We start from the raw sequence: 25,257 nt of genomic DNA, 5'->3' as shown, positions 1-25,257 counted from the left end.
ACCACACTGAACAAGTTTGTTCCCTAGTGCCTGGGAAACACTGACTTCGTGGGCTGTCCATAGGCTCATGGGTATCAACGGCTCAGTGGGAAGTTAAAATATCTCTGGGTCTATGCTCACTGTTTAATCTTATATGAAAACATCTCAGTCCTTTCCTTACATGAAAATTACAAAGATCGAGCCACCAGCTCAATGAATAAAGATGTTCAATTTTAGGATTAAAAGAGATTGGTTCCTACTGATGAAGATCAACTCTGGTGAGTGAAACTTCTCTAGATTTTATAAAACGTTGTATAGCTGTGCTCCAAAATTTATATATTTCCTTTTACATTTCGTTTGTTTTTTAAACCACATTTTTCATGCTTTTGGACCCATTAGTCCTTCCAAATGCTTCTTGCAAATCCACAAATGACCCTCACAATGGTAAATTCAATACTGTTATTGTTATTTTAAATTTCCTTTCTTAAATTAATGAATCTATTGTACATGGGGGCTTCTCTGGTGGCTCAGTGGTAAGAAATCTGCCTGCAACGCAGGAGGTGCAGGAGATGTGGGTTCGATCCCTGGGTTGGGAAGATCCCCTGGAGAAGGACATGGCAACCAACTCCAGTATTCTTGCCTGGAGAACCCCTTAGACAGAAGAACCTGGTGAACTATGGTCCACAGGGTCACAAAGAGTCAGATACAACTGAAGCAACTTAGCACATGTTGTACATTATTTTTTTTTTCTTTTAAAGCATCTGTCTTCCACTGGCTCTATAATGTCACTCCTTACAGGTTTTCTCCTTTTTCTGTAAATATTTTTTCTCAGTCTGACTCAGTCCTCTTCTCTACATCTATTCAAATTTGATGGTATCTAAAAGTCTATCCTCAGACCTCTTTTCCATCCTTTTTTTAATTCAAAATAATTCTTGTAAGAGCACTCTTACTGAATTGGGGGTGTTTCAAGCACTGCCATAGTCTTGAGTTCCAAATCCTCATATCCAACTTTATGGTTGGCATACCTCAGACTGGGCTTCTCCCACCAGAACTCATTTCTTCTCCCAATCATCTGCCTGTCACTGTTATCTGTTTCAAAAAATAGGAAAATTTATCCTTCATCTGCACATTCATCAACCATCAAGACTTTATCTGCTTATCATCTCTCCAGAAGATTCTCATAACTTTTTTCAAACTATGTGAAGCTGTTGATCACATTTAGAAGTTCAATTTTTGAAAAAGGGCTAAAGATTTTTCTGAATTAAATATTACCACATTCCCACGAAGATAAATTTGTCTTGATTTTAGTAGCTCTTTGCTGAGTACACTTAGTTACTTGACTAATAGCTATATCAATATCATACATTCTTTCCTACTGTTCTTTGGCTTCCTAAACAGAGTCATCCTTGCTATCTTCAGAGTGACCATGGCCAACCTGACCTCAGTGAGTGGATTCCTCCTCATGGGGTTTTCTGCTGACCGTAAGCTTCAGATTTTACATGCACTGCTGTTTTTGGTGACATACCTGCTGGCCTTGACAAGCAACCTCCTCATTATCACCATAACTACCTTGGACCATCGCCTCCATTCCCCCATGTATTACTTCTTGAAGCACCTCTCTCTTCTGGACCTCTGTTTCATCTCTGTCACTGTCCCCCAGTCCATCGCAAATTCACTTATGAACAATGGCTACATTTCCCTTGGTCAGTGCATTCTTCAAGTTTTCTTCTTCATAGCTCTGGCCTCGTCAGAAGTGGCCATCCTCACAGTGATGTCTTATGACCGGTATGTAGCCATCTGTCAACCACTGCAATATGAGACCATTATGGACCCCTGTGTCTGTAGGCATGCAGTGATAGCTGTGTGGGCTGCTGGCGGCCTCTCTGGGCTCATGCATGCCGCTGTTAACTTCTCCATACCGCTCTGTGGGGAGAGAGTCATTCACCAATTCTTCTGTGATGTTCCTCAGGTGCTGAAACTAGCCTGCTCTTATGAATTCATTAATGAGATCGCAGTGGCTGCATTCACAACCTCCACAGCATTTATCTGTTTGATCTCTATTGTGCTTTCCTACATTCGCATCTTCTCTGCGGTGCTGAGAATTCCATCAGCTGAGGGAAGAACCAAAGTCTTCTCTACCTGCCTACCCCACCTATTTGTAGTCACCTTCTTCCTCTCAGCTGCAGGCTTTGAGTTTCTAAGGCCCCCTTCTGAGTCCCAGTCAGCTATGGATCTCATGTTCTCCATCTTCTATACTGTGATACCTCCAACGCTCAATCCAGTTATCTATAGTTTACGGAATGAAGCCATGAAGGCAGCTCTGAGGAAGATACTGTCAAAAGAAGAATTCCCTTAGAGAAAGATGCATTTAAAAGCCATTTTTTAAACTCTAAAATACCATACAAATAAAAAGTACTGTTATTATGTTTCAGATTGTAGGAGGAATAAATCTGATTTCTTTCCGGAACTCCCTTCTAACTTTTCTGTTCTTTATAGTCTTCTCGGAGAAGGCAATGGCAACCCACTCCAGTACTCTTGCCTGGAAAAATCCCATGGACAAAGGAGCCTGGTAGCCTGCAGTCCATTGGGTCGCTAAGAGTCGGACACGACTGAGCGACTTACTTCCACTTTTCACTTTCACATATTGGAGAAGGAAATGGCAACCACTCCAGTGTTCTTGCCTGGAGAATCCCAGGGACGGGGGAGCCTGGTGGGCTGCCATCTACGGGGCCGCAAAGTTGACACAACTGAAGTGACTTTGCAGCAGCAGCAGCAAAACATAATTCTTCAGAATTTAAGATGTTATGGTTCTAGGGATATTGGTCTTCTTTCCACAAATTCAATTTTTATTTTTAGGCATCTTACAGGATTTTTTCTAAACTAAAAGAGAGAAGGCAATTAGTTTGGGGCTTGGTGAGCACAATTTAAAGCTGGCTTTTATAGATATATGGGTATAGCTGAGTCCCTTTGTTATTCACCTGAAACTATCACAACATTGTTTGTTAATGAGCTATACCCTGGTAAAAAATAAAAAGGCTTGACAAAAATAAAGTTGGCGTTTAACAAATAGATTCCAGACTGCTGCCAAATAACTTGATTGTGTTCATGAGATAGTATATCTATGGTGTATTATGTGATTTCCAATAGACCTCCAGGTTTCTTATGTGCATTAAGTACCCATATTAATTTTCCCTTCCCTTTATGTATTATAATAGCTTTCCCCATACCTATTTATTCAGTCTCTAATAAACGTCAGGTACAGTATATACATTTTTCTTTTAATTTTATTAAGCAACTGTTCTACCTATGCCCCATTCCTTCAATTAGGACACTAAATTTAGAAGAGATTAATTTCTTGAGACTTCTCAAAGAATAGTAAATATGTGATTCAGAGTAATATTTGTCTGATTCCAAGCTCACTTATTTGCCTCTACTCATTGCAAATGATTTGTTTCTCCGTATGTGTGCATGCTAAGTTGTTTCAGTTGTGTCCAACCCTTTGCGACCCCGTGTGAGTATATGTGTTTTTGTATCATCTGTAAAAATAAGCATATTCTACACTAATGAGATAGCCTTCAGCAGAATGCTGTGTAGCCTTTAAAACAGTAAATCTATGTCCTTACAGCTTCAGAAGAAGCCTTTGTAATATAATTGAATAAACTTATAGTCATATGATTATTACTGGAAAATATTAATAATGTATATAAAAGTTGGTAAGAGAATTCAGAAATTACAAAACAACATCATGGACTTACATTTATTTTTAAGTATACTTATAAAGTAGTTGCATATATTTAAATAATAAATTTTAATGAACGGAGCCTCTTTATAAGATTTTCAGGTACTGTTGCTAAATTTGTTTTAGGATCTTTTCGTAGTTTTATGTTTATTAGAGACCACAGTGGTTGCCTGAAATAGCTGTTCCAAATCTGAGATGCAATGCATAGGTCTCAATTTCTATAAACAATGATTTCTAGTTTCCCAGGACACCTGACATTAAAAATTTCTTTTAATGTTTAAAACCATGTTTGCCTTTCTGGAATGCATGATTTAGCTATTACAGCGGTTCTCCAACTGTGGCATTCAGTCCAGCAGCAGTAGCATCAGGCAGCTTGTTGGGCATTCAAATGTATGGAGGTACCATTAAACCTTCTGAATCAGAATTACTAAGTGTGAGGTTTAGGTATCTGTATTATCAAGCTCTCCAGGTGAGCCATACCTCTGCTAAAATTTGCAAACTGTTGAACTAGGAACAAAATCCCCACAGTTTACCAAGTCACTCCCTCTCTGTGTGAAAAGTTCCAAGTCCCAGGTGACAGAGAAGGAGAGAAAATGCAATAGTCTCATCATTCGGTTCAGGCTTCCATTACAAAAGATGGGGGGAAAAAATCCCAAAAGCAACAGAAACCTTGGGTTCTCAAGGGAAACAACATGTTTTAAAAGATGTCATTATAGATGAGAAAGGTCAACATTTTGTGATCAGCTTTCATAACTACCCACACACCAAGAGTAGATGTGGTAAGTTTTACAATCTTGAATGAGGAAAGAGAAAAATGTTTTATGGAAATTGACAGAATGTATATTCTTCAAATTGAATTTGAAAAAGCAAGACTATTCATTCTAACAAGGAAAATGAGCTGTTAATAAAGGTCATAGATTTAATTCACATGAATATATTACAAAATGAGCAATTTAAAAAGAGTCAGTAAATTAAGAAAGGTTAATATTTTATATGTTTAAATAAACATTCAGTAAAGTAATTGCACTATAACATGTATAGTACTTATACTGTACTATAACAGTAGAGTAACTGTACTATAGTGATATCATAATCTGATATCATCATGAAAGACAAAGCCTTGAATAGATAAATGTTCAGTGTAATTTTGGCTTTTTTCTCCGATGTTTCTGCATGTCTTCCATAAATACTCAGAGATTTTAGATGTAAGACAGTGGCATGAATTTCAAAGGAAAAGCCTTGGTGCTTAGATTCGATTCTGTCACTTAAGTATTCTGAATCTTATTTTTTTTCTTTTAAAAATAGAGATTAAAATGCTTAAGCCATAGAAGATAAAAAAAACTTGAGGCATATTTTATGATAAACTCTAGCATGGTGTCTGTCTCATGAAAATGAATGCTCAAAATTTTTCAGTTTATTTCCCAGACAGTTGATAATCACTGATGGAAATTTGGCAGACTAAAATACTTAATGTACCAATATCAAAATTAAGTATGGATAATAATGTCATTTATTATTTTATCAGTTCAAGGAAAAGAGGGACAAAAAAATAGGCAGCAACTGCCTTTCCAAGGCAAAAATGGAGAAACTGTTGAAAGCGTAGCCTTTACTCTTTAATTCTTTCTGTTTTCTATTAGCTGTGTGAGGCTTTAATAAAAATGGAGTAAGAGGGTGATATTCTAGATTAACTTTGCTATTCACATGCATAGAGAAAGAGAAAGACTTTTAATTTGGCAGCCAAAACAAAAGTTTAAAAATTTAAATTTAATGTAATATAAAATTGTAAATCTAATACTACTGACCCCTGCTGGTAGAAGGGGGGGTTGAGTTCAGATGTTGAGTTCATTCTTCATGAAGGAGGTTGATTTCCAAGAACCTGAATTAATGAGACACACACACACACACACAAATTTCTGGTGAGGTTTCACATTTGTTGTTCAGTCACTAATCATATCTAAGAGAATCTTATTTAGATCAGCACCCCACCCCCATTTCTCATCAGTCTGAGAAGCTTTTGTTAGTTCAATAGCCTCTCTCCTTTACTTTTTTTTTCTCTTCTCTAATGTCAAACTTTCCTGTTCATAATTCAGATTTATTCTGTCTCCCTCATGTCTCCTCTGACACCTCTTTTCCTCCTGCCCTCAATCTTGCACATGGTTCAGAATAAAACTCAAAGAGATTGTTTCATTCAGCAGTTTCGTTCCCCCCCACCCCCACCCCCAGCTGCTGCCTATAACTCACAGGAAGAGGAAAAAATTAAGGAATAAGAGAGGTTCATGACTAAGTGACTGGTCAGTTCTCATATACTGAGGTATATTTTAATGAAGGGAGAACTTCTGTTTATCTCCATCCTGCAAAGCCCAAAACACTATACAATGGCCTAAAACTTGATGTATTTCTTTTCTGAATTGTAGATCACTTTATACCTTTTCAGAGTGTCTTTCTGAAGTTGTATATTGGGTTTTTGAAAGCTTTCCTTCCACATTGAAAGTCACCTCAGAGCAATCACTCTTTCTTCCTCTTCTTTGCAAATGCCTTTGCATTTAGTAAATAGTCAATACATACTTAATGACTTTAGCTGAAGACAATGTGAAGAGAAATGAAATGAAATTTCAAAGAAAAAACTGTTAGGTACCAGAAGAAACCCTAGACAGATTAAACACTAAATCTGATAGTGAAATGTTAAGTAATTCCTTTGCAAAATTTTTTTGTTCTTGATTTCAAGATGTGTTTATTAAATAAAATGTTAGCTGGAAAGGCAGTAACACTGCATAATTTGGTTGATGGCCTCACAATTATAGGAACTTTCTCTTTATTAGAATGGTTTGCCAGGGAAGAACCTTAGATATCATCCCATCCAACCACAATTCCTCTAAAGGGCCCTTCAGTGTACTAAAATAGAACAATATAATCTATCCAATTTTGTGAAACCCCTAATTAAGAACTGATCACTGAATTTCTGTTCTTGACTGAAAGCAAAGCAGCAAGTTTCACTCTGTGGAAATGGAATAGTGTTTTTAGTGGCGGAAATACAACCATTTTTCTGTGATAGGACCAGTGACTCTGATCACATCTGCACTCAGGTTTACTTTTGTTTTCTGTAAGCTCCCTGAACACAAGATATACACATCTTCAACTTTGAGTCCCCAACATCTAGGGCACAGCTGATGAATGACAGGTACTCAAAAATTAATTGTTGAATGACAGGTACTCAAAAATTAATTGTTGAATGACAGGTACTCAAAAATTAATTGTTGAAAGAAGCATTGATGAATAAATGAACATTTTAACATCTCTCTACTGCATTTCCTCCATCTTCTCTATCTTCCAGCTGCCAGCACAATTTGTACCTTCAAAATGGTTATGGCAAATGTAACCACAATGAGCGGATTCCTCCTCATGGTGTTTTCCAACAACCGTGAGCTGCAGATCTTACACGCATTGCTTTTCTTGTTAATATACTTATTAACCTTAACAGAAAATCTCCTGATTATCACCATCACAACTCTGGACCAACATCTCCGGTCCCCAATGTATTACTTCTTGAAACACCTTTCACTACTGGACCTCTCCTTCATTTCTGTCACGGTCCCCCAGTCCATTGAAAATTTACTGACAGGCAATGGCTATATTGCCCACAGTCAGTGCATACTTCAGGTTTTCTTCTTCACATCTTTGGCCTGGGTCGAGGTGGCCATTCTCACAGTGATGTCTTATGATCGCTATGCCGCCATTTGCCTCCCACTGCACTACGAAGTCATTATGGATCCCAGAGCCTGTAAGCGGGTCGTGATAGTTGTATGGCTGAGTGGCGGCATCTCTGGAATCTTGTATACGGCTGCCACATTCTCCATCACATTCTGTAGGGCCAAAATAATCCACCAGTTCTTCTGTGATATCCCCCAGTTGCTGAAGCTCTCTTGCTCCAATGATTACCTAGGCGTGATTGGAGTGGCTGCTTTCATGACTGTGCTTTCGTTCATCTGCTTCGTCTCCATTGTTCTCTCCTATGTGCACATCTTTTCCACAGTTCTAAGAATACCCTCTGCTGAGGGCCGCTCCAAGGCCTTCTCTACCTGCCTGCCCCACCTCTTTGTTGTGTCATTTTTTCTTTCCACAGGCATTTTTGAGTTCCTCAGACCAACTTCAGATTCTCCAACTGCTTCTGACATTATCATATCTATCTTTTATACAGTAGTGCCCCCAACATTGAACCCTATGATCTATAGCTTGAGGAATGAAGCCATGAAGGGAGCTTTAAGAAAGTTACTGTTGGGTGGTGAATTCACCAGGAAAAGAACATTTTTGTCCTGTTGTTGATGGCTGTCCAATATTACACACAAGGAGCATATTTAATAACTGGAATCCATTATATATAAATGGTAAACACTGCCAAAGAGTCAGACATGACTGAGAAACTGAGCATGCATGTAATATGTATATAGTAGTGTTGGGGAAAAACAAAAACTTTTTTTCCTGTTGATGAACCAAATACTATAACCATAATCATAATGGAAGTGCTTCATTTGACATCTTCACTTTTTTAGACACTGAAATAAGACTTTTTGTTATTCTTTTAAATTAAGAGAAAATAAACAATTATATATAATATTATAATGTAGGTCCACTACTTTCCTTTTCCTCCCAATACATATAGACATGCAGACACAAATATATACCAGGTCATATCATACCAACAAACATAGCACTTTTGGAAAAACAGCATAGGCAAAATTACAACAATAATAGTAATAAACAGTGACAATTTATCCACAATTCCACTCATCAATTGTTTAATTCCAAATATTCATTTAAATTTTTGTCTTAAAGGATTAATCTCAAAAATATACAAGCAACTCCTCCAGCTCAACTCCAGAAAAATAAAAGACCCAATCAAAAAATGGGCCAAAGAACTAAACAGACATTTCTCCAAGGAAGACATACAGATGGCAAAAAAACACATGAAAAGATGCTCAACATCACTCATTATCAGAGAAATGCAAATCAAAACCACAATGAGGTACCATTACACGCCAGTCAGGATGGCTGCTATCCAAAAGTCTACAAGCAATAAATGCTGGAGAGGGTGTGGAGAAAAGGGAACCCTCTTACACTGTTGGTGGGAATGCAAATTAGTACAGCCACTATGGAGAACAGTGTGGAGATTTCTTAAAAAGCTGGAAATAGAACTGCCATATGACCCAGCAATCCCACTTCTGGGCATACACACCGAAGAAACCAGATCTGAAACAGACACGTGCACCCCAATGTTCATCGCAGCACTGTTTATAATAGCCAGGACATGGAAGCAACCTAGATGCCCATCAGCAGACGAATGGATGAGGAAGCTGTGGTACATATACACCATGGAATATTACTCAGCCATTAAAAAGAATTCATTTGAATCAGTTCTAATGAGATGGATGAAACTGGAGCCCATTATACAGAGCGAAGTAAGCCAGAAAGATCAAGACCATTACAGTATACTAACACATATATATGGAATTTAGAAAGATGGTAATGATAACCCTATATGTGAAACAGAAAAAGAGACTCAGATGTACAGAACAGACTTGTGGACTCTATGGGAGAAGGCGAGGGTGGGATGTTTCAAGAGAACAGCATCGAAACATGTATATTATCTAGGGTGAAACAGATCACCAGCCCAGGTTGGATGCATGAGACAAGTGCTCGGGCCTGGTGCACTGAGAAGACCCAGAGGGATCGGGTGGAGAGGGAGGTGTGAGGGGGGACCAGGATGGGGAATACATGTAAATCCATGGCTAATTCATTTCAATGTATGACAAAAACCACTGCAATGTTGTAAAGTAATTAGTCTCCAACTAATAAAAATAAATGGAAATAAATAAATAAATAAATTTTTGTCTTTTAAATGCCGCGTTTACATACTGGTACAAAAATATACAATTACTATGCATATCTACATATGTTTACTAATATAATTTTCTTGAATACAGAATTCAATGGAATTCATATCATAATACATTGAACCAGTCAGCTATTTTATACATATACTTTTTCCCAATTATTCATTCATGCTAGAAATTTAATTTCTACTCTTCATAATTTCATGGAATGGGAGTGCTGTCAAAGCATGTGAAATGTTAAGCTGCTTTGAGTATGTGACTGTATTGTTTTCTAAAATTATTAAATCATTTTATGTGGCTATTGGGAATGTGTGGCCATGTCAGTTCTACATGTCTCCAGTGGTTTATGAATTCATACAACAAATATGCAGAGAGATTCTATTAGGTGGTTGAAATCATAACAGGTGCCTGGAACATAGAAGTATATAAAATATACACACATTGGGTAGTGTGGAGATTTTTAATCTTCATAGCTGGAATATTTTACCTTTAATTATTTTTAATGTGATAGATGAAGAAATTAAATATATTTACAATTTTTATTTTGCTCTCATATTATTCATTTTAATTTTGAATTATTATTCTTTATCCATTATGTAAAAAGTTTTATAAATCTTCGAAGTCTGTGTTTTATAACAGCAAAAGCCATTTTCTCAGTCCCTCTTTAACCTTATTATTTTAGTTTTCTTTGCTATGCAACTCATATAATTTGACATGAGTTTGTAGAGGTTGTAACAACAAAGCTTAGTCAGTCTAAATTACCAGGGATAGTCTTAAATGACTAATAATTAAAATCTTTTTTGTTAGTTATTAGACTCTTCAATCCATCTGCAATAATGTGTAAATTACATTTTTTATGCTACACACCAACTAAATATGTTAATTTATGAAATTTTTTTTATTGAACTATTATTTAATGAGCTTACTGAATTATAAAGTATGTCAATTTTTATCTCCATTTCCAAGCTTTCAAATTTTTATTAATCTATGTTTATGTATTTAAGCTAGTTAAGTAATATTGTATGCTTTTTACTGTAGTGATTTAGGTAGAGGACTATTCTTCAATTTATAAAGTATTTTTATTGCCTTGTATTCTTATTTTGAACCTCTTCATTCAGTTCAATAAACACTGCATTTGTTCTAGAGAGCATTCAATCATTCAAAATTTATAAATTAACTTGGAATATGTACTCTGTTATATAGTTTTTTTTTTAATTTAAATTATTTATTTTTTATCTTCCTTTAAAAAAATTATTTATTTATTTTACTTTTACAACAACATTGTATTGGTTTTGCCATACATTGACTTGAATCTGCCATGGGTGTACATGTGTTTCCCATCCTGAATCCCCCTCCCACTGCCCTCCCCATCCCATCCCGCTGGGTCATCCCAGTGCACCAGCCCCAAGCACCCTGTTTCATGTGTCAAACCTGGACTGGTGATCATTTCACATATGATAATTTATATGTTTCAATGCCATTCTCCCATATCATCTCGCCCTTGCCCACTCCCACAGTCCAAAAGACTGTTCAATACATCTGTGTCTCTCTTGCTGTCTTGCATACAGGGTTATCGTTACCATCTTTCTAAATTCCATATATATGTGTTAGTATACTGTATTGGTGTTTTTCATTCTGACTTACTTCACTCTGTATAATAGGCTCCAGTTTCATCCACCTCATTAGAACTGATTCAAATGTATTCTTTTTAATGGCTAAGTAATATTCCATTGTGTATATGTACAACAGCTTTCTTATCCATTCATCTGCTGATGGGCATCTAGGTTGCTTCCATGTCCTGGCTATTATAAACAGTGCTGCGATGAACATTGGGGTGCACGTGTCTCTTTCAGATCTGGTTTCCATGGTGTGTATGCCCAGCAGCAGGATTACTGCGTCATATGGCAGTTCTATTTCCAGTTTTTTAAGAAATCTCCACACTGTTTTCCATAGCAGCTGTACTAGTTTGCATTCCCACCAACAGTGTAAGAGGGTTCCCTTTTCTCCACACCCTCTCCAGCATTTATTGCTTGTAGACTTTTGGATAGCAGCCATTCTAACTGGCATGTAATGATACCTCATTGTGGTTTTGATAGGCATTTCTCTGATAATGAGTGATGTTGAGCATCTTTTCATGTGTTTGTTAGCCATCTGTATGTCTTCTTTGGAGAAATGTCTGTTTAGTTCTTTGGCCGACTTTATGATTGCGTCTTTTATTTTTCTGGAATTGAGCTGCAGGAATTGCTTGTATATTTTTGAGATTAATTCTTTGTCCATTGCTTCATTTGCTATTATTTTCTCCCATTCTTAAGGCTGTCTTTTCACCTTGCTTATAGTTTCCTTTGTTGTGCAAAAGCTTTTAAGTTTCATTAGGTCCCATTTGTTTATTTTTGCTTTTATTTCCAATATTCTGGGAGGTGGGTCATAGAGGATCCTGCTGTGGTTTATGTTGGAGAGTGTTTTGCCTATGTTTTTCTCTAGGAGTTTTATAGTTTCTGGTCTTACATTTAGATCTTTAATCCATTTTGAGTTTATTTTTGTGTATGGTGTTAGAAAGTGCTCTAGTTTCATTCTTTTATAAGTGATTGACCAGTTTTCCCAGTACAACTTGTTAAAGAGACTGTTTTTTCTCCACTGTATATTCTTGCCTCCTTTGTCAAAGATAAGGTGTCCATAGGTGCATGGATTTATCTCTGAGCTTTCTCTTTTGTTCCAATGATCTATATTTCTGTCTTTGTGCCAGTACCACACTGTCTTGGTGACTGTGGCTTTGTAGTAGATACTGAAGTTGGGCAGGTTGATTCCTCCAGTTCCATTCTTCTTTCTCAAGATTGCTTTGGCTATTCAAGGTTTTTTGTATTTCCATACAGATTGTGAAATTATTTGTTCTAGTTCTCTGAAAAATACCTATAGTTTCTTTTAACCAAGAAATACTAAAATGTTTTACACTAAATAATATTTTGCTAATTCTCTTTATGAAAGCTTACACTTCTCAATAGCCTTTTTCTATGATTTTAAATTTGTGTGATTACTATAAACCTGATTCAATTTCTATTCATGTTGAACACTCATTGCAGGTACCAAGCATCTTTGAACAATGCCATAAATTGTAGGAATCCCCACACTACTCCTATCACTATCTCCCAAGGCAGAAAACAAAAACTCACTTTCTTGGTATTTATTACAGCTAGAATGTAGACATAGGACCTTGGTTCTGAAATTATATATTTCAGCCTGAGATTTTAAGTGAGAAAAGAAAAATGTGAGTAGCAGGAACTATGTGGCATCCATTTATAAAGAAGTTAGTGGTCCAGGCATTCAGTTTTGGGGAGTGGAAGTAGTAGAGTCTGTAACCTAGTTCCCCACATCCATGGTAGGGAATGCAGAGTCTGTCCAGCAGTGTCAGCAGTGTACTTCCTTCTAGGACAGGGTCATTGTCTGAGCTCATATCTTCCAAGCTTGATTATCAGACCTTCCAAGAGACTGTGTGGTATAGCTAGATACAGTTAGGATTGGTTCTGTGTGTTGCTACTAAGAAATTTGAGAACTATAGCTGTTAAGAATACTACACTGATTCTTACATCCTGAACTTAAACCTAGCCACTTTATTAATATCTAATAAATCTAGTAGTAATTGATTTCTGTGAAGGTTAGACTCTTATTACTAAGAGATCAGAAAGATTTCTTCCTTGATAGTTATATTTCAAAATGATGGCTCTCATTCCTGAGAAAGATATTCTTGGGTTGTAAAACTGACAAGAAAGGATGTTTCCTGGTGGCTTAGTGGTTAAGATTCCAGGCTTTCACTGCCGCTGCCTTGGGTTCAATCCCTGGGCAGGGAACTGAGAACCTACAAGCTTCACAGTGAGGCCTAAAAGGGGGAAAAAATGGTAGGAAGTTTAAAAAATATTTTTATCCTTTTTAAAAGGGACAGAAAAAGAGTTTACAATTTCACATTTTCTAAAGACAAAACCCTAGAGTGAGGAAGAAGCCAATAGGTTGGTTGATCAGTCATTTGATGGTGATATGACCTTTGAATTACTGCTGTTAATCCAAAATGCAAAACAACAATTACTGCATGAACAACTGGGAAATACAGAACTTTGTACCATCTAGAGCAGTGATGCACGGAGAGGGTGATTCTGTCTGTAGGAGCATTTGGCAATGCCTGGAGACATCTTTAGTTGTCACAATTGCTTGGGAGGATGCTCCTAACATCTAGTGGGTAGAGGCCAGTGGTGCTGCTAAACATCCTGCAATGTACAAAACCCCAGACATAAAGAATTATCCAGCCCCAAATGTCAATACAGCTGCCACTGAGAAATCCTGATCTAGATGCACTGTGGCTTAAGGAAGCTACTACATGACAAGCTAAATATGTTCATACAATTTTTTTCTCCAAGTAAGTACATTACAGCTAAATGTAGAAGTAAGACTAAGTTGATAGGATGATGTCAGTCATCCAACATCATACGTGAAGAAATGGAAAAGAGGTCATGGGGAAGACTGCATACTGCATTTATGAACAGTCTTTATATGATAGGCTGTGTCCATTCATGCTGCATCCTGCAATCAGGCTTTCACTTCTATTACTACACGAAAACTTCCTGCTTATAGCCAGTAATCACTTCCTTGCAAATACCAACAGTGTCATGGTTGAATCTTATTTCTTAATAATTGTATTTGGTGATACTGACATGAGAGAGGAGAAGATGGCTGAAAATATGAAAAATACCATTAAATGATGCTGCCTAATGATTTGCATTTCTTCTATAAAACAGAAGGTGAGGGTACTACCAAGAATGAAGAGAGTATAGAAAAGTTAATGAAAAAATGGTAAATTTTGAAACAACTCCAGAAGAAAATAGCAAAAATTGGAAACAAAGGGCAAATTACTGCAAAGTAAGACTGAGTTTGATATTTTATAAAGATTTCAGAGTAAATTATTGTGGAATTTCCTCCAGATTTTCTGAGCAATAGAGTGGAAGAAACTGCTGCTTTGGGGTGTGTGGTGGAAATAAGAAAGGAGAATATATACTCTGGGAAGCTAGAAGTCACAGAAAAAAGCAGTTTTCTACTCTCACTCTTAGAGATGTGAATTCTGGCTCTAGAGGGTGTAGTCTGAAACTCAAGTTATTTTTTAAGCCAAAGAAATGAAAAAGAAATAGTGTAAAAGACTACATATTATTTGATCCCACTTTTACAATTGTTTATATGATTACTTTCTATAAAACCTGAAACTATAAGCACAGGAACAGATGTATGGTCACAGTGGCTGCTTGGGGGAGAGGGTTTACTAGAAAGGGGCGTGGGCCAATTTTAGGGGGTGATAGGACTTTTCTAGGGGCTTCCCAGGTGATGCTAGTGGTAAAGAACCTGCCTGTCAATATAGGAGACATAAGAGACAGGGGTTTGATTCCTGGGTCAGGAAGATCCCCTGGAGGAAGGCATGGCAACCCACTTCAATATTCTTGCCTGGAGAATCCAACCGACAGAGGAGCCTAGCAACCTACAGTCCATGGGGTCTCACAGAGTCAGACAGGACTGAAGCAACTTAGCACACATGCAGGGGATCATTCTATGGCTTGAATATGGCTATGACTACATGACTACAAAAGTTTGTTTAAAATTACAAAAATATATAGTTAAAGGGTGATTGTTACTATATGTAAATTATACATTAATAAAAATTTTGGAAAAAGAAAAGTAGTGAGAGAAAGAATAATAATTATATGAGCTTACTCCAAGATCAAGCATGAAGCCTTGAAATGAAAATAGGATAGCTGGTAAATGTGTGGGTTGTAACATGATGAGATCCTAAAATCCTTTAGTCATCTCCTTTGAAATGTCTTTCTAGGACTTGTCTATGTCTTTGTGACATCTTTTCATGTCAACTATTGCATTTATCACATTATATTCTAAACATCTGAAATCAATGTCTGTTTTTCTCTTTACATGATGAGTTATTTGAGGGTGGAGAATTAAGACTTGACTTTTTAAAAATTTCTATTTTCTGATGTCCAGCAGATAACACATCCCTTATATTAAGTTGGTAATGAACAGTCACTTTGAATAAACAATAAATGAATGAAGTCAAAGAGTTCTGAGATTAATGAGGAGGCTCAATCCCAGGGATTAAACCTGTGTTTCATGTCTTCTGTATTGGCAGGAGGATTCTTCACCACTAGCCCCACTTGGGAAGCCCCTACTAATACTAAATTTGTTTATATCTTGAAGTATACACTAGACTAGTGGGGAAACACAATGGTCAGTTAGATTTTAAGAATTTGACTTATAATTTTTAAACTAAATCAGGTTAAAATTTTAAAAGCAATTCCCATTTGAATTAGATGATATTAACACCATTTTAAAATGTACTCTCTGCCACTTTGAATGGGATAAAAGTTTATGTCCTGTGCCAATTAATAACATGAAAACACCCTTACATAATGTACTTCTGCCATGCATTCATTTATTTAATTATGGATGTAGTTTAGTCATTGAGTAGATGTTACTTTCTTTCACATATTTTAGAAAATAAAATATAGGAAAGATGTAAGTTCAGTTCAGTCACTCAGTCGTGTCCAACTCTTTGCGATCCCATGGGCTGCAACACCCCAGGCCTCCTTGCCCATCACCAACTCCCAGAGCTTGTTCAGACTCATGTCCATTGAGTCAGTGATGCCAACCAACCATCTCATCCTCTGTCATCCCCTTCTCCTCCTGCCTTCAATCTTTCCCAGCATCAAGGTCTTTCCAATGAGTCAGTTCTTTGCATCAGGTAGCCAAAGTATTGGAGTTTCAGCTTCAGCATCAGTCCTTCCAACAAATATTCAGGACTGATTTCTTTTAGAATGGACTGGTTGGATCTCCTTGCAGTCCAAGGGACTCTCAAGAGTCTTCTCCAACACCACACTTCAGAAGCATCAATTCTTTGGCACTCAGCTTTCTTTATGGTACGACTCTCACATCCACACAAGATTACTGGAAAAACCATAGTTTTGACTAGATGGACCTTTTCAGCAAAATAATGTCTCTGCTTTTTAATATGCTGTCTAGGTTGGTCATAGCTTTTCTTCCAAGGCCAAGGAAAGATATACAATGAGATATATACCCTTTTTCCACATCCATCCATTTCCTTCAAATAAACACTGTTATCAATTTCTTTTTAAAATTTATTTTATTATTTTATTGAGATAAAGTTGATTTACAACATTGTGCTAATTTCTAATGTACAGCAAAGTGATTTGTTTTATATCTCTCTCTATATCTCCTTAGTTATTAATTTATTAATGCACATAAAAAACAGAGGACATGAGGGACGGGAGTAGTGGTGGTTAATTTAACCATTTCAAATGTAGTCATAGAAATTCCATATCAAGGAAATTTAATGATGAATTTAGAATAAAAAGATGCTCTAGCAGTAGTAGATAATTTCCACTATCACTATCCTATTTTTATCTGAAGTTATTTTCCTTAGCTCAAAATCTCACTTTTTGTAGGTTCTTAATTGTGATAATACATGTTTCATGAGTTGGAATTACCTAATGAAATACTCCAAATACACAATTTTATTAAATGTATCTATATACATGTATGTTTGTAATCTGTATGTATCATTTTATATAGAAATATAAAATCTATATAGCTTTCAAAACTAGGTAAAAGAATTTATAGACAATCTAGTAATAAATATCAGACATAAGATTGTCATAATGGGACTTCCCTGGCAGGCCAGCGGTTAAGACTCTGCACTTCCACTGCAGAGGGTGTGGGTTTGATCCCTCATCCTGGACCTAAGATCCCCGACCATAAGGCCAATCTTAAAAAAAAGACTGTAATCCTAACAGTAAATTGTGTTCAAATAGGAAAAATCTATACCATGATTCACAAAGAGCAGTAAAATTGTAGAAAAGCACGAGATTTTATTATAAACTTGAACAAATTTATTTTAAATACTGCAAATAGAAATATCAAGTGGTAAAAAGCTTCCATGCTACAAGGTGAGACACATTCTTCGCAATTATGTTCCCTAAGTTATTATTCAACTTGGTTTAATTAGAACTTTGGATATGGAAAGCTATTGTAACAATGATCCAGGATATCAGAATAACTAATTGAATGAACTGAGAGAATAAATGAATGAATGGTTGCGTGAATATAGAGAGTTGATATTAACAGAGGTCTAGTTCTCATTCATTCTGGAGTTAGTGGCTCTTAGAGAAAATAAAACACCCTGGAGGTTTCTTAAAGTGTCTTCCTTTTTCTATAGTAATGACTCTACTGTTGACTGGTATTTTGTGTGAGGTTACCCATCTCCTTTTCCTTGGGGAGAGCTTTAAGCTTTGAATAAAGTTTATCTCAATCTTCTTTGTTAAGAAGCCTGCCCCCAGAGGCCTCTCCCAGGAGTTAACTTGTGAAATTGTTAAAACCTTGAGGCAATATTAAGATAAAAGCTCCAGCGATTGCCTAACAAAGCTGGAGCCTCTGGAGATAACCCTGAAAGTGTCTAGTACGTGTGCCCTGATAAATCACCTTGCTCTTCAGGGAAAATAGTTCTGAAGCACTTAAACAATTAGGTACTGACTGACTTGGTGTAAACGTTCACATTTTAATAATAAAATTATCTGGAAGTTTTCTAATGAGCCCTCTAGTGGCTGTAGTAGGACAAGACTGCTTGACAACAGCCAATTTCCAAGGAGACAAGTTTTAATTGCTTGGAAACTGCAAAATGATGGCTTTAAGCAGCTGCTGCTTGATCTATGTGAAATGAATGGATTGTTTCTTGGGACAAGGTTTGGTGAACACGTGCCTTTAGTACAGGCTAGCGATCGCCATAATCTCGAGTGTTGGTGAGAAAATAAATACTGTTGGGCCTTCAAAGTTATTCTAGTTATTTCTTTATATTAGAAGAAGGAATTCAAACTCCATTATTTCAAATTCTTTTTTGCTTTATGATTAAACAATTTAGTGAAATATTCCAAACAGACTGATTCAATTCCTCTTTCTTAACTATTTCATGAAAGCAATAAACCATGGGGCTCATTCTCAGTGTAGTATATATATCCAAGTGCAAGTGAAAGTTGCTCAGTCATGTCCAATTCTTTGTGATCCCATGGATTATACAGTCCATGGAATTCTTCATTCCAGAATACTGGAGAGGATAGCTTTTCCCTTCTCTCCAGGGAATCTTCCCAACCAAGGGATCGAACCCAGGTCTCCCACATTGCGGGCAGATTCTTTACCAGCAGAGACACAAAGGAAGTCTACGAATACTGGAGTGGGTAACCTATCCCTTCTCCAGGGGATCTTCCCAACCCAGGAATCCAACCAAGGTCTCCTGCATTGCAGGGGATTCTTTACCAACTGAGCTATCAGGGATACATCAGTTTAAAACAGAGCTTTTAGATTCAGATTCAATTCAGTTCAGTTCAGTCACTCAGTCGTGTCCGACTCTTTGCGACCCCATGAGCCACAGCACACCAGGCCTCCCTGTCCATCACCAACTCCCAGAGTTCACCCAAACCCATGTACATTGAGTCGGTGATGCCATCCAGCCATCTCATCCTCTGTCATCTCCTTCTCCTCCTGCCCTCAATTTCTCCCAGCATCAGTGTCTTTCCAAATGAGTCAGCTCTTCACAACAGGTGACCAAAGTATTGGAGTTTCAGCTTCAGCATCAGTCCTTCCAATGAATATTCAGGACTCATCTCCTTTAGGATGGACTGGTTGGATCTCCTTGCAGTTCAAAGGACTCTCAAGAGTCTTCTCCAACACCACAGTTCAAACGCATCAATTCTTTGGCGCTCAGCTTTCTTTATAGTCCAACTCACATTCATACATGGCCACCGAAAAAACCATAGCCTTGACTAGACGGACCTTTGTTGACAAAGTAATGTCTCTGCTTTTCGATATGCTATCTAGGTTGGTCATAACTTTCCTTCCAAGGAGTAAGCGTCTTTTAATTTCATGACTGCAGTCACCATCTGCAGTGAGTTTGGAGCCCAGAAAAATAAAGTCAGCCACTGCTTCCACTGTTTGCCCATATTTGCCATGAAGTGATGGAGCCAGATGCCATGATCTTAGTTTTCTAAGATTCTTAGATTCAGATTGCTTGAGTTTAAACAATGGCCCAACAGTTGTTAAATATGTAACCTTAGAAAAACTAATTAACAATTTTGTGGTTCAACTGTTTGTAAGAAAAAGGTAGTACTAGTACCTCTCTCGTGTGACTATTGTGAATATCAAATAAATTAATACACTTAGAGTTCAGTCGCTCAGTCCTGTCCAACTCTTTTCAACCCCATGAATTGTAGCCCGCCAGGCTCCTCTGTCCATACAATTCTCCAGGCAAGAATACTGGAGTGGGTTGCTATTTCCTCCTCCAGGGGATCTTCCTGACTCAGGGATTGCAACTGCATATCTGGTCTCCTATATTGGCAGATGAGTTCTTTACCACTGAGCCACTTGGTAAGCCCTCTAATATATACTAATCACACTAAATAGTGTCACAATCGTGTCACACACAATAAGCACATAAGAGACGTTAGCTCTCATTAATCTGCTACCCAAATAACAATGTGTTGTTTTCTACAGTTGTTTATTTCAAAAATTTACTTCTGCATTTTTTAAAGACTATGTTCATTTTAACAGAAAAGAAAGTTGAAATTAAGGAACAACAGCCTAGAAAAAATTGTACTGGTATTTAACAGTAATGTCCAAATTCAAACTCAAGTCTGCTGACTGTAATCTGGTGTGCTTCCACCACCTCACAGCTATTTCTAGACCCACCAGCAAGTGTTGTTAGAGTCTATCCCTTCCCGTACTGACAGAATTGAAAACAGAATGGACAACTAAAGCTGGAAGAAAGAAGTCCTGACTATTTTGTTTCACTGAGTGTCAATAAAATTTCAAAATACAGGTTCTAGTTTCCTGATGATGACATAAACATGCTTGCTCTGCCTCTTCCATGAAATGGCAGCTGTAAAATCTGAGCAGAAAGTAAGGAGAAGCTGTTTGAGCATCCTAAAAAATAGATATTAGCAGGTGGGTTGGGGAAGAATACTAGAATTCAAATTGCCACCAAAATTGGCAGTGTTTACCATTTTTTCCATCAGCAACATCTCAGCCTGAAGTTTAATACAATCAGAAACAGAAGCAAGAACAGGTAACACCATAGCACAGTCACAGAGAACTCTAGGAGAAGCCCGCTGAGACTCTCTGGCTCAAGAAGCACAAAGTGAATTCCTAATGCTCAGAATATAGAGTACCAAAATCTGTATATGTCTAGATTCTCTACAGAACAGAAGCAATAGGGTGTATACCTTTAGAGAGATTTAAGAAATTGGCTTATGTGATTATAGAGTTGGTAAATCTGAAATCTGCGGTTAGGCTGGCAAGCTGGGGATCCAAGGAGGGATGGAGTTGGTTCTATTCTCATGAAACTGTAACTCCACAGAATGGAAAATCAGGTTCCTCTCCATCAAAAGTTTGACTCTTATGGGTTCTGCTCCCACTGATGTCTCTGATCAAAGAGAAAGTCTCAAGGGACATTAATACATACTTAAATGTAATCAAAATATAACATATTAAGATTTGTGAAATGCAGCTAAAGGAGTGCTTAAATCTTCCTACTAGAAAATTTTAAAAGTTCTCAAATTAATAATTTGAATTTCAACCTTAACAAAAGAGAAAAAGAATAGGAAAAGAACCAAAATTATGTATATATATTAAAATAATAAAGGACAGTAATCAATGAAATTGATTACTACAATGCCTTCCTCCAGGGGATCTTCCTGATTGAACCATTCTTAAGTCTCCTGCATTGGCAGACGGGTGCTTTACCACTAGCATCATTGTCTGAGGCATTAAAATTTTGTAGGAATGGGCTTCTCAGAGGGCTGATAATTTTAAAAGATGGGGAGACACTGATCTATGTAAACTCTCCCTTAATTGATCTATACTTTCAATGCCTTTCTTATCAAAACTCAGCAATCTTTCCAGTGGAAATTGACAAGCTGATTCCAAAATTTATTTGTAAATCAAAGATACTTGGAATAACCAACACATTTTTGAAAAAAAAACCAATTTGAGTATTTAAACAACTTTACCTCAAGGCTTACTATAGTCCTAGACCTATAGTAAACCTGACAGTGTGGTGTTAGCACTAAATAGATGAATAGATCACAAAACAAAAACAGCAAAATCTTGTCTAAGAGAGAAAGAGTGAAAGTCAGTTTAGCAGAATAGCAGCCTTGCCATTATTCGTGCTGCAAGGACAGACAGATAAAGCAGCTACAGAGGCTAACAGGGGCACATAAGAGTGCTTTGAGTGACTACTGCTTTCTTATCAATACCACTCCCAGGCTTTACTTAAATTGAATGTGGTGCGTAGCCATTTTTTCAATCTGTTCACCATGATGTATAGTATAACCTTCAAAAACTCAGCACTGGAACACTCATAGGTCTTCAAAGAGACCCCTCATATGGTACTAAACCCTGAAGGGGTCAGGCTTGGGTGTCCTAGTTCCCATATCCTGTTGCCGAGCTAATTGTATTCTTTGGTAAAATCAGCTATTAGCAAGTCAGAGCAGAGAACACTTGTGTTGGTTCACAAACTCAGGAGTTCCTGGGGTGAAATAAAAAACTGACTCTTGTAAATAGAGGGCAGGGGGAGACAAGAAAGAGACAGAACACTCCAGCTTGGTAGTTGGCAATTAATTAAAAAATAAGCAGGGGACTTACAAGACTTCTCCTGGGTGGCTGCCAGAAGAGATCTTAGCACCCATCCTAAGAACCTTAAAGGTTATATAGAAGCCTTAACTGGATTCAGTCATGCATACCATCCAGATGTCTCAGCAGTACATTGCCCTCTCACGGCTGCAACACTGAAATATGGCTCCCGTTGTGGGAACAATGGGCAGAACTGACATCCAAGGACAGAGGAGGAGGTGAGGAGGCTCTGATTGCTGGGATCCAGCTCTCGAGTCAACTGCTAGTTTTTCATTTCAATTACCTCCTCCAACATCTTGGCAGAAACTCCTCCTGACTCCAGTCAGTCCTGGGGCCAAATGCCACTTAGAAGTGCTCATCAGCTCCATCTCCTTAAACAGCCATTTAGAACCAAGAGGCAGAACAGGCCAAGTAAGATCAAGTCAGACAAAACCCAAGACCTATTTTTATAATGTTTGTGAGATTGGAATGTAGGGAGGAGTTTAACTTTACCCCTGGAAAAGAAGGAGCCTGCAATCTTGGATGCTGCTGGAAGGCAACCTGAGGATGAAGTTCCATGGATGGGAGCAGATCCAAGAGAATCACAAATGGGGCCAGAGCCCTGATGCAACCATATTTGAAGTCCATCCCCTCTAGACTTCTCAGTTACCTGAGCTCATTTTCTTTGTTACTGTAAAAAATAACTGACAATATCAAATTGTACTGTGTGCTTAAAAATTTGTGAAAAGGGTAGATCTCAGGTTAAGTGTTCTTACCACAATTAAAAATTTAAAATAATAATTTTTAAAAGTTTAAAAAAGGCTTATTGAGATAAATAAAAATAAAAGAAAGAAAGAAAGAGAAAGAAGGAAGGGAAGGAGAGAGGGAGATGAAAGAGTTAGACCACATTGAGATAGAAGAGCTTATATTCCAAGATTAAGCCTAGGCTCTTTCTCACTTTTATAATATCTAATAAGAAATATATGCTGACCAAAAAGATTAATATTATCTGATCAAGTGATAAGCAAATGTGAATATAGAGGTTTATTTAAACTTTATAACCAGTTTTGCATGAGAAAGGGGCACCATCTTTGAAAAGAAGAATTCAGGAATGGATATTATCAGCAAGAAGAAGATATCTAAAAAGAGTAACATCAATGTCTTTTGCACAGGACTAAAAAAAATCTCAAAATATGTACACTTAGGCTTAAGTGTGCCAACTGTTCAGTATCTGTCCCTACATTGAGTTTCTTATAAATTGAGTGTCACTAGAAATAGCTGGCTGGTGAAAAAGTTAATTTTTAACATGACAATTGACTGCAGATAAGAGAAGTTTTTTTTATACAGTTCATGAGGTTCTTACAGGAAGGGTGTAAAGATACTGGGGTAGTTTGCTATTCTCTCCTCCAAAAAGGAGGAGATTTCCTCTTCTTGGGCTCCAAAATCATGGCAGATGGTGACTGCAGCCATGAAATCAGAAGACAATTGCTTCTTTTTTAGAGAGTCTATTGAAAAGCAGAGACATTACTTTGCCAAAAAAGGTTCATATAGTCAAGGCTATGGTTTCCCAGTGGTCACATACGATTGTGAGAGCTAGACTGTAAAGAAGGCAGAACACCAAAGAATTAATGCCTTCAAACTGTGGTGCTGGAGAAGACTCCTGCAAGTTCCTTGAACAGCTAGACAGATCAACCCTGAATATTCACCGGAAGGGCTGATGCTGAAGCTGAAGCTCCAGTATGTTGGTCATCTGATGCAAACAGAGGACTCATTGGAAAAGTCCCTGATGTTGGGAAAGATTGAGGGCAGAAGGAGAAGAGGGCATCAGAGGATGAGATGGCTGGATGGCATCAATGATGCATGAACATGAACTTGGGAAAACTCCGGGAGATGGTGAGGAACAGGGAGGCCTAGCATGCAGCAGTCCATGGGGTTGCAAAGAGTCAGACATGAATGGGCGACTGAACAACAGCAGCAAAGGAAAGATTATATATCAAAAGAGAGTATTGGTGGCTGCCACTTTCTCCCCACAACTTTTGCAGCCTCTTTGATATCCTTATTCCTCAACGTGTAAATTATAGGGTTTAGCATGGGGGTGACAACACTATACAATACCGAGATTAGTCTGTCTTTCTTCAGTGAGTAAGTTGAGATGGGCCGCACGTACGTGAAGATGGCACTGCCATAATAGAGAAGGACAATGACCAGGTGGGAGGCACAGGTAGAAAAGGCCTTTTGCCTCCCCTCCGAGGAGCGGATCCTCAAGATGGTGGAGATAATGTAGAAGTAGGAAAGGACAATACACAAGAAGGGAGTCCAGCCAATGAGGACCCCAATGGATAGTAGGGCCAACTCGTTGACAGATGTGTCCCCACAAGACAAGATCAGCAAAGGGGGGATGTCACAGAAGAAATAATGAATCTCGTTGTGGCCACAGAAAGGCAGGCGGAATGTCAGTCCTGTGTGCACCACAGAGTTGAGGAAACCACCAGTCCAGCAGGAGGCTGCTAACCGGCTATACAGGACCTTGTTCATAACAACCGAATACCTTAAGGGCTTACAGATTGCCATGTAGCGATCATATGCCATAGCTGCCAGGAGGAGACACTCTGATCCAACAAAAAAAATGAAGGCAAAAAGTTGAGCCACACATCCACCATAGGAAATGCTCTTTTTCTCTGATAGCAGATGGACCATCATCTGGGGAACGTTGGTAGTGGTATAGCAGATGTCAAGAAAAGCCAAATTCCCTAAAAAATGATACATGGGTGTATGTAGATGTGGATCAAGCACAGACACCAAGATAATGAATACATTTCCTCCTAAAGTACAGACATAAGTCAGAAAGAAGAGGGTGAATAGCAAAAATTGCAGTTCATTTAGGTTGGAGAATCCCAAAATTATAAATTCAGACAGAGCTGTTTGATTGTTTCCTTCCAT

General features: G+C 37.7%; 3 protein-coding genes across 3 annotated transcripts; 2 read left to right on the top strand and 1 right to left on the bottom strand.

Moving 5' to 3' along the window:
• The first annotated feature begins 1,405 nt into the window (after positions 1-1,405).
• Positions 1,406-2,335, top strand: LOC110133377 (olfactory receptor 14J1). The gene has a single exon (XM_020887260.2). It carries the CDS (start codon positions 1,406-1,408, stop codon positions 2,333-2,335), a length of 930 nt encoding a protein of 309 aa, XP_020742919.2.
• A 4,740-nt stretch (positions 2,336-7,075) lies between these two features.
• LOC110133285 (olfactory receptor 14J1-like) lies at positions 7,076-8,132 on the top strand. Its single transcript, XM_020887075.2, is given in 2 exon segments — positions 7,076-8,008; positions 8,010-8,132. Coding segments are annotated over 2 exon segments (1,056 nt in total).
• Positions 8,133-24,303: 16,171 nt separating this feature from the next.
• LOC110133367 (olfactory receptor 5V1) lies at positions 24,304-25,257 on the bottom strand. The gene has a single exon (XM_020887256.2). It carries the CDS (start codon positions 25,255-25,257, stop codon positions 24,304-24,306), a length of 954 nt encoding a protein of 317 aa, XP_020742915.2.

This window comes from Odocoileus virginianus, chromosome 27 (assembly GCF_023699985.2).
Source record: "Odocoileus virginianus isolate 20LAN1187 ecotype Illinois chromosome 27, Ovbor_1.2, whole genome shotgun sequence".
Classification (NCBI taxonomy): domain Eukaryota; kingdom Metazoa; phylum Chordata; class Mammalia; order Artiodactyla; family Cervidae; genus Odocoileus; species Odocoileus virginianus.
The sequence above is the reverse complement of the archived record's forward strand: the minus strand, read 5'-3'. Positions and strand labels throughout refer to the sequence as shown.

Bases quoted from the DNA above. Each gene is read 5' to 3' on its own strand.
- LOC110133377 (XM_020887260.2), top strand. From the start codon at position 1,406: ATGGCCAACCTGACCTCAGTGAGTGGATTCCTCCTCATGGGGTTTTCT.
- LOC110133367 (XM_020887256.2), bottom strand. From the start codon at position 25,257: ATGGAAGGAAACAATCAAACAGCTCTGTCTGAATTTATAATTTTGGGA.